This window comes from Caenorhabditis briggsae (genome assembly GCF_000004555.2).
Source record: "Caenorhabditis briggsae complete genome, chrIV, whole genome shotgun sequence".
Taxonomy (NCBI): domain Eukaryota; kingdom Metazoa; phylum Nematoda; class Chromadorea; order Rhabditida; family Rhabditidae; genus Caenorhabditis; species Caenorhabditis briggsae.
Window position 1 is genome coordinate 14016243 of NC_013487.2, and position 10312 is coordinate 14026554.

At 32.1% G+C, this 10312-nt stretch overlaps 1 protein-coding gene across 1 annotated transcript; it reads right to left on the bottom strand.

Annotated features, from left to right (window-relative positions):
- Positions 1–7793: 7793 nt before the first annotated feature.
- CBG15638 lies at positions 7794–8652 on the bottom strand (the record flags this gene model as incomplete). The annotated part of the gene is made up of 2 exons (XM_002640723.1): positions 7794–8168; positions 8605–8652. The coding sequence occupies 2 exons, from the start codon at positions 8650–8652 to the stop codon at positions 7794–7796; spliced, it is 423 nt and encodes a 140-aa protein (XP_002640769.1).
- Positions 8653–10312: the final 1660 nt, after the last annotated feature.

The window sequence follows — 10312 nt, forward strand, 5'->3', positions numbered from 1 at the left end:
TTCCTCACGAAGCAGTCTTTTCGTCTTTGCCAGTCTAAAGTGGATGCACTTTCTTTTCAAAATTCCATGATTTTATTTTTCAAATTTCGTCATTTCCATTACCGTATCTACCCAACTTTTCATTTAAAAAAAACCCCTCTTACGTCATTGTAATTCCCCAAAGAGCTTCAAGTTTTGTGTTTCGAAGCTCATCAAGATCTCAAAATAATTTTGAACACTTTGTTGAATATTTCAACTGTCCTCCATTGTTTTTTCTCAACAAACATCTTTATAATTTTTCTGCTTGATTGTTCTTTTTTTTCTAGACACATGGTGCTCACCTAGAATACATTAACCAATTTTCTGAAATTCCGATTTTCTACAAATTGAAAATTTCGACGATTTTTCGAGAACTTCCATATTTTTTGAAACAGTAATTTTTGAAAAAAGAATGGCTCGTTTCGCAAGTTCAACTCATCGAGAGGCTTACATGAGTAAAGTAAAAAAACTATTTTTCCATGCATTCTTTTCTCTTTCAACACATTTTTGAACTACTTGTATATATCGAATAACAGAATGGAATTTTTTTTTCGAAAACTCCAATAAATTTTGAAACAGTAATTTTTTGAATTTTTTCCTATTCAAAATTGTCTGATTTTTCTAGACAATCCTTAAAAAAACTAATAATCATAACACTAGACTCCAAAACTCACTTTTCCTGCAAAACACACTTTTTCTTTAATTGTTTTTCTTTCTTTTAGAAGGTTTCCCGCATATTTTATGGGATATTATGGAGAATATTTGATTTCTTATCCATGAATATTGCTAACTTTTTTCCTCCGTTCAATAAACCGTTTTGCATTTCATCTGTATTACAAGTATTAAAAGAATGAAAAAAATTTTGAAAAAAATTTTTAGCAGGAAAGACTAAAAAACCAAAAAGGATCGAAAAAACAACAAGATTTAGAAGACAGTTTTTTTTTGAATTCCCACCAAAAAATGATGAGAAACCTTTTTCCAGTAGTTCCTGTAGTTTTCGTATCAGCAATGTTTTAAAACCACTGTTTCGAAATTTCATTATGAAACAGTAATTTTTCCAATTTTATTGAGAACAACTTTTTTTTTGAAAATTTCTGAGATAATACCATTTCATTCTGTTTATTATAATCAGAAATCCAATTTGCATTGTTTCTTTTTTATCTAGATAATGAAAGTGACATTTTATCAGCTTAATTTCGAATTTTCCGCCAAGCTTCAAAAATTACTGTTTCACAAAAATAGCTATTCTGAAAACTTATGACATCCGAATTCATTTGTGAGACCTTGCCATTGTATTCGTAACGAGAAACTCCCAAAAAACATGTTCAAATTGCGTAAATTTTATTCCAGAGCCAGTTATGGCAGCTTTAAATAAAACAAAAAAATTTTTGGGATCGGGAGAATCGAACCTACAACCTTCCTCCTCTGAACTTACCATTTTACCACTTTACCACACTGCTGATTGAAATCTATTGTTTTAAAAGAAATACACTATTCCGTGAAAAAAATTTCACGAGAAATTGCTTAATCATAGGGAAACTTTTCTAGGTCATACTTCAGCTCACGTGAGCATTTTGCTGATTTTTTTAACAGATTTGGAATCCTCATAAGCTCTTCTATCTGCTCCCAAAATTTCAAAAAAAGTTAAACCCGCCCCCTCAAGTAACTCCCTTGTTAGCATCCTAGAGAGCCTCAAAACTCATAACTCCAAATTCTGGCACATTATTTTAAAACCTGCGCGTTTTTCAAATATCGAACCTCTATTTTGTCTTGGGACCTCTAAACTTTTTTGGGACCACTAATTTTTTTCGGATCTCTATTTTATTTTGAGACCTCTAAACTAAAAAAGAGCCGATAATTGTATCAAATTTGGATCACTGAAAAAAAGTCCAGAATTTTTCGATTTCTCTGAAAATTTCGGAGTACACTAAACAAGAAAAAAGCTTCATTTTTGTAATTGACAACTTTTTTGCCAAACTTAATTCTGATGAGATACGATGTTTAAAAACATAATTTTGAACTGCTTTTGTAGGATTTTAAAGTAGTTCATTTTTCAATGGAAAAAGAGCGGAAAACATGCTAAGTTTTGGCCCGGTATAGAGTATCCCCCTAGTATCCCAAATTTTTATTGGAAAATCTCATTTCTAGATCTATTTTTGTTTCCGATCACATCACTACCAAACTTCATCATCAACATCTCAAAAATTCAATTATTCTCGAGAAGCGATCAAATTACGGTGTAGTTTGACCTACTTATTTCTTTTCTCACCCAATTTCTCATTACTTTCCTTTGAAACTCTTTTCTCTCTCTCTCTCTCTCTCTCTCTCTCTCTCTCTCTCTCTTTCCCTTTTGATCACCAGGTTTAGTCGAACACCACCAACCGCAAGTTCTTTTTGATCGAAACCTTTTTTTTCAAAAAAATAAAAAAAGAAAGTAATAGTAAAGGATTTCGAGAGACGCAGACATTGTTTAATCCCAGTTACCACATAGGAAAAGCATACAGAAATAGGTTAGGTAGGAGAAATCTTTTTTTGTTTGTCCCCATATTTCTTTGGGAGATTTTGACAGGGAAAATGTCTTATGTGTGTGTTTAGGAGAGATATCGACTCAAAACTCAAGTTTTTTTTATGTATTCCAAAAGTTTTTTTTTTTCATTTTTTGCGAAATTTTGAAAAGAAAAATAGAAAGTGCGCTTTATTGCAACTTAATGCAGCTAAACCTCAATGATTATCCAAATTTTGTGACTTTGACTTTTCGTGATTTTTGAAACAGCAATTTTTGATTTGAAAAGAGCCAGATGAAAATTCCAAAACGAAAACTACAGTAACCCAAAAATTATTCAGCTTCCCGATTTTTTTTCTCGAAATTTGTTCCGTTTTTCGGCAATTCTTGTATTTTTAAATAGTTATTTTCCTATATTTTTCAAAATTTTCTGTTTCACAGTTTTCCCAATTTTTCCTGGTTTTGTTTTCGGCAATGCAGTCATTATGTTTTTTTGGATTTTGAAAAAATCTCATTTTCAAATCCAATCAATTTTTCAGTTTGCTATTTATCCTTTTTTATCAAGATAAATGATTCCTATTTTACCAAAAATGACTATTGCCGAAAAAAATTGTGGGCGTTCGAGTAGCTTACATTGAAATACATGTAAGTTTCGAGCCCTTTTCTCAAGTATTGGAGGTCAATATTGGGAAAAAAAGGTTAAAAAATGACGTTGCCTCAAAAATTTTAAAATTGGGTAAAAACTGAAGTTTGACAGTAAAATTTTCGAATCAGGCAAATCCATGTTTTTGAATTCAACAAAGTGTGGTACCATCGTTTTAATTTCAAAATCAGAAATACTATAGTCAAACAGAAACAGAGAAAAAATTTACAGAGTGGGGATTTTTATGTTTAAAAGGGGACTCCGACCAAAAATTTTTATTGCATTAAAATGTTCAAAAAGTTGTCTATTTTCCCAATATTATAACAAAAAAATTCGAGAAAAAATTCCTAAATCACCGAAAAATGGAGTTAAAAGCGAAAAAATTTCAAAAAAAAAGTTGCTAGGAGGGACGAGGATTTGAATTCCCGCGCAGTGAGAAACCTAGGTCACGGCGCCTGACAGCCGTTTTTTCAAGTGGCCGATAGTGGTTTTCTACGTTTTTTACCTGCCGGACATGAAAACTGATAAAATCCGGACAAATTTCGGTGGTACGACGGATTGGAGATTTCCTAAAATGAAACTGTAGCAAAATGAAACATTTCCTAAATCAAAATGGTTCCAAATTGAAAACTGTGCGAAATCAGAACTGTCCGGAAGTATGAATTGGACAGAACAGAAATGCCTAAAGTGAAATTGTACCGTTTTGGACAGCTGTTAGCGCGAGCGCTCTATTGTTAACAGCTGTCCAAAACGGAACAGTTCTACTTTAGGACAATTCCACTTTCGCATTTTCTGCTTTCGGACAGTTTTCATTCCGTAAATTTTTCAATTTGGAAGTATTCAGAAACATTTCATTTTGGGAAATGTCCGATCCGTCGTACCACCAAAATTTCCATGTATGATGCCGTGGCCTAGGTTTGATGCCGTGGCCTAGGTTTCTCACTGCGCGGGAATTCAAATCCAATTTTTTTTTCAAAACAGTTTTTCGGGGATTTAGGATTTTTCTTTGAATTTTTTCGCAACAATATTAGGAAAAAACATATTTTTTGAAACATTTTAAGGCAATAAAAATTTTTGGTCGGAGTCCCCCTTCAAAGGTGGTGTACGGTGAAATTTTTTATTGTCTCAAAATGAGCAGAAAAGCATGTAAATTGACATAAAAATAAAGAAAAAATTCGAAAAAATTCCTTCGTCGAGAAAAACGCATCGAAAAATACGCTGAAAGCCCTTAGGGACGAGCTTTTTCACTTGTTTTTCTAGGCCATCCGGTGAGTAAAGGCCATCCGGTGAGTAAAGCGCGCGAACTCAAACTTTTTATTTTTTTGCTCGGTTTTACTGTTTTTTTCAAGTTTTCCGATATATCTGGAAGAAAAATTGACAAAAACCTTGAAAAACCTTGGAAAAACCGAAAAAAGGTGAGAACGAGCGAAAAAATTTTAAAAGTTTGATTTCGCGCGATTTTACTCACCGGGCGGCTTAGAAAAAACCTCGTCCCTAAGGGCTTTCAGCGTAGTTTTCGATGCGTTTTTCTCGATGAAGGAATTTTTTTTTGAATTTTTTCTTTATTTTTATGTCAATCTACATGCATTTCTGCACATTTTGATGCAATATAAAATTTCACCGTACACCACCTTTAAAGGGGGACTCCGACCAAAAATTTTTATTGCCTTAAAATGTTTCAAAAAATATGTATTTTCCTAATATCTTTGAACACAATCAGAGTAACAAAAGTATTCGAAAATTTTTAAAGTCACTTTTTTGAAACAGCAATTTTTTCGGCTTTTTATGACAAGGGGGGAGGGAGCAAGAAGAAAAATGTTGACTAAGTTAAGACTTACTAATTTTTTCAAGTTTTTCAGATGTTTCTATGAAAATTGCTTATTTTCGCTTGTTTCCATAACAATTCATCACTTCGAAAAATATCAGTTTAGGTAGGTTTTTTGCATGAACAACACTGATTTGCCCATTGTTACTGTGTAATTTAGGTTTATTGAGCTAATATTGAAATAATTCGAGGCTTAGTAACAAAAAAAAATAAACGGAAAATGAACAAAAAATGGTATAAACTGAAAATTTCAAAAAATGATGAAGAATGTTCAAAATTCGAAATTTTAATGGAAACAACTGCAAAACAAGAAAAAACGGCAAAATTCAACTTAGCCATAATTTTTCCACTTGGGCCCACCCTTTTGTCTTGGCATTCGGTCGGGAAATTTAGCCGACCGACATCCGTCCAAGCTGACCGATCGGTCAGGGCGCCGACCGTTTTCGTGCATTTGCGCACTGTATTTTACGACAAACTACTCAAATGCCTCGTTCGTCGTAGAATAAAGTGCTTCGTACGTGCTTCGTACGCAAATATAGGCATTTTGATGAGCAAAGGAACGAAATCGCTCGGCGCGCCAAAGAAAATCTGTGTTGAAAAACCGTGTTTTTTTATCCCAACATGCGCTTCAATTATTGTTCTATTTGATTCTTTTCACTGAAATAATAGCTCACAAGGGAAGTGTTTTCAGAGGGGCGTTGAGAATTAGCTCAAAATTTGTACAAAGGTACTTTCGAACATGCTGAATACGATTTCATCAATATCTCGGTCATAACCCTAATAGGAACAAAAATATGGGCTCTCAAAGTGTTTTCAGTACTAAATTTTGACCCAAAAAGTGCATTTTTCGAGCTTTAAAACTCTTTTTCCAGGATTTTTTCAAGCGTGAAACTCTTTTTTGATCATTTCTCTATCATCTGAAACATTTTTTGTACAATTTCAAAAAAAAATTTTTTTAAAGTGATTTTTTGAGAAATTTTTTTGAAGTGCAAAAAAGTCTTTCAAACATTCAGAAATGATAGAAACAACATTTTCATAGAATTTGGTAGCTCGATTTCGTCTGTGAGCCCTGAATAATTCCCAAAAATCTGATAATTGCAAGAAATTTGAAAAACTGTAACTTCTCAAATATTGCAAAAAATCGCACAGAATACACAGAAATATGTAAAGATCATTTGGGTGATCGATTTGGTGGTGTTCCACTCAAAAAAAAAAGCAAGACAGAGCAATTCCGAGAGTCGAAAGTTTTGCTTTTGGGCGATAGGACAAGTCGAAAAACACAATATTTCAAAATTTCTTCAAAATTTCAAACGCCTTCTTTTTCACTTTGAAAACGTCGGGAATTCATGAAATAAGTATAATTTGTTATTCAGGGGACCAAAATGGATATCGAAAATTCGTCTCGAAAAAAACAAAAAAAAGATTTACCACAGTGGGGTTCGAACCACCATAGTCACTCCTAATGAGTCTCCCTCTTGCCACAACACCACACAACCGATATTTTCCTCTGGCGCGGAGTGCGTATAGGAGAGAGGGGCGTAGTGGAGTGAGGGAGGGGGCGAAATCGGTATAAAAATTTTCAGACGAAGATTTTCAGCTTGTTGATGATACTATGACCTAGATTTTTTCGTCATCGTGTTACGGATATCTCAAACTATCTGAAATATCTCAAACTATCTGAAATAACTGAAATTTTTAGAAAATTCTCAACGCCCCTCTGAAAACACTTCCCTTGTCAGATATCATGAAAATCCATTTTTTAAATACATTATTTCCAAATGATACTATTCATTATTTCAAAATTAGGAAAATCTAATTAAATTGAAACAGAAAAATTTTATTTGAAAAATTTTAAATTTCTAGATTTTCTAGATTTTTCTCATCCGTTGATTGTTTGATTGATCATGCTCGATGGTTCAAACTTGAAATTTTGAAAGTTCAAAAGACTTTTTTTGATTTTTGAAGAAAAATTCTTTCCACCAACCTTTTTTTTAGTTTTTGAAATTTGGATTAATTTTGAAGCAGTTATCAGCAGTTATCAATATCAGTTTCAATTTCTCTGAATAGCAATAATTTGATTTCTCGTCATATTGATCTTAAAATCTGTAATTTTTTTGTTTTTTGTGGTCTCCCTAATTTTTGAACTCTCATTCTGTCTATAATTTACACAAATTTTCTTCTTTTCAACCCTCAAAAACATGTATTCATGTTTTTCAAGAGTCCCCATTCATAACTGAAAAAAAGATTCTAAAGAAGAAAAAAAGCGGGACCATAAAACATGCCAAAATTGCATTGAGTCAAAAAAGAAAGAGAAAATAAACGAAAAAGAAGACCAAAACAGAAAAAAAACTCGAACGTTCCAAAAAAATGACCATACCCTTATGAATAATTTTTTGCGTTTATGGACATCTGGACATTTGGACAAACAAATCCACAGATTAAAATAGCTGAAAAAACTGAAACTTTAAAAATTCAATTTTTTGAAAAGCTTTGAAATCTGAATATTTCCAAAAAAAATCAAGGAAAATTCTCAAACTAATCCTTATATACTGATTTGAAAAAATTACTGTTTCAAAAAATTTCCGATGAAGCAGTAGTTTTTGAATATTAATAATTCTGTCCTATGAGATTGTTGAATTTCTGGATTTTCTTCATTTCCCGGGAAAAGTGGGCGGAGCCATGAGCCGGACTCTAAATTGTTAGCAACGCACGGTTTGCCGAACATTTTTTTCCTTGCCGTAAAAAAAACTTGCAATTTAGGTTCCGCCCATTTTCCCCGGAGGAAAAATTTTCAAAAAACAAATTCACAAGTTTCCAGAAAAATTCTGAGATTCTGAAATTCTGCGATTCTGAGATTCTGAGATTCTGACATTTTGAGATTCTGAGATACTGAGGTTCTGAGATTCTGAGATTCTGAGATTCTGAGATCCTGAGATTCTGAGATTCTGAGATTCTGAGATTCTGAGATTCTGAGGTTCTGAGATTCTCAGATATTGAGATTCTGAGATTCTGAGATTCTGAGATTCTGAAATTCTGAGATTCTGAGATTCTGAGATTCTGAGATTCTGAGATCCTGAGATCCTGAGATTCTGAGATTCTGAAATTCTGAGAGATTCTGAGATTCTGAGATTCTGAGATTCTGAGATTCTTGAATTTCCAAATCTCGAAAGTCTGAAAGCCTAAAAATCTGAAATTCTATGAAAAACTCTTGAAAATGTAACCAAAACATTGAAAATTCCAAAAATCTTGAAATTTCCAAAAGTTCAAAAATCCCCATTTTTTTCTAAAATCTCGAATTTTCCAGTTTCTGAACAAAAATTGAATCAATTGTCCAGAAAAATGCTGAAAATGCATCCAATGTACTGATTTTCAAAAAATTACTGTTTCAAAAAATTCCAAATGAAACAGTAATTTTTGAAGATCTATTAGTACTTTCGACATTTCAGACTTTATCCATTTCAAACTCTCGAAAATTCTATCTCCTCTTGGTCCTTAAATTCCTGAGAAAGGAGTGGGCGGAGCCTAAATTGAAAGTTGTGCACAGTTTTTCCGTATAAAATAATGCAACCTAGACTCCGCCCACTTTTTCTGGAGGGACCTCAATGTTCAAGTTACCTCTTGAAAATGTTTCAAAATTGCATAACCCAAAAAATTGGTCCCCATTTCTCCTCAAATTTCAAATTTGCCACTTGTTCATTTCTTTCCAAATTTCAAATTTCAATGGGTCGGCTCTCTTTTCGAAAAAAGAACAAAAAGAGTTCGGTTTTTGGTGACCACTTGCTCATTGAATTCTCTCTGTCTTCCATTGTTTACTAACTTTTCATTTCGTTTTTTATTCTTTTCTTTTTTCACACAAACTTCTGTTCTTCTCACCTTTTATCTCAAAGAATTTGGTCTTTGAGTAGTTTTAACACTACAAACTACAATATTTTTTCTAGAATTTTTTCTTCCGGAACATTCATATCCTTTGAGTTTCCGTTTTTTAATAACTGTGCGTAGTTCAAAAAATTCTTTATTTGGATTTTCATTTCATAGAACAGTAAAAAGGTGTCGTTATTTGCTGGAATGTAACAGTATTTTATAAAATTAAAATTAATATTAAAATTTTTGAAACAGTGAAATTTATAAAAACTTCAAAGTTATTTTACTACTTAAATTAAAACATAACATTTGACCCGAGTTTATCCAACAATGGAATCGATAAATTAGAACAAAAAGGGAATTTAAAATTTACTGTTTCAATGGGAAACAATGGATCCAAACAAACAAAATTAATATAATGGTTTCTTCGGGACCTGCATTTTTAAATTAAAAATTTTAATAATTTTTGTTTTATTTTAATATCAGAAAAAATTGAACTTAACTTAGCAAGTGCGATCAAATGCCACTAGAACGGAACTGCATAATATTTCCCAATATACAAGTATATCATTTTTGAATATCACTATATCATTTTTGAAACAGTAAAAATGTAGTCAGAATTTCTCAATTTTTCATAAAAACCAGAAAGTTTCATTCAAATGAGAAATGCCGTTTTTGCACTGAAATGATAGTTAGGCATGCCTCTTCAAAATCGCTTATCTCAGCAAAATGAAAATTGACTAAAAAATTAGAAAAATGAAGCTTTTTTTTTGTTTAGTATACCCTGAAATTTTCAGACAAATGGAAGAATTCTGGACTACTTTTGTAGAACTCGGAAGTTGACTAATTCAAGTGAAAACACAGTAGGCCACGATATTCTTTGTCCAGTTATGTAGTTGTATCCTACAACAGAGAAAGAGAGAGATAGAGATCCGTTTTGAAAGTATTTTCCAAAATTTGTTTTGAAAACTTATAAATCCGCATTTCCCAGCAAAGTCAAAGCTATTTTTTGAGAAAAATACTGAAAACAAGACGTATTTTTACGGCTAATTCCGGTATAAGTTCATTAACAACAAACCGTAATACAAATCTTCAAATTTCGGTTGAAACAGTGAAAATCTTCTGAATATCATTCTGAAATTCTTTAAATTTTTTTCTATGTCCAAAATGTCCAGCATTTCAAAAAGTTTTGTCTAAAAAAGTATTTTAATTGGGACAGAAGATTATTGAAAATTAGTTTCTTTAGTTAACTTGTAAATTTGATATTTTTCCCTTCAAATTCAATGAAATTATTTGAATAATCACTGAAACTGTCCATATTTTTCAAAAAAAAAAAGTATCCGAAGACAGAGATACAAAACAACTTTGGGACCCAGATGATCTGAAATTTGTTAATTTTTTGAAACAGTAATTTTTGAAAATTTATCATTTTTCTAAAACAATACAGTTTCCACTTGGGTCC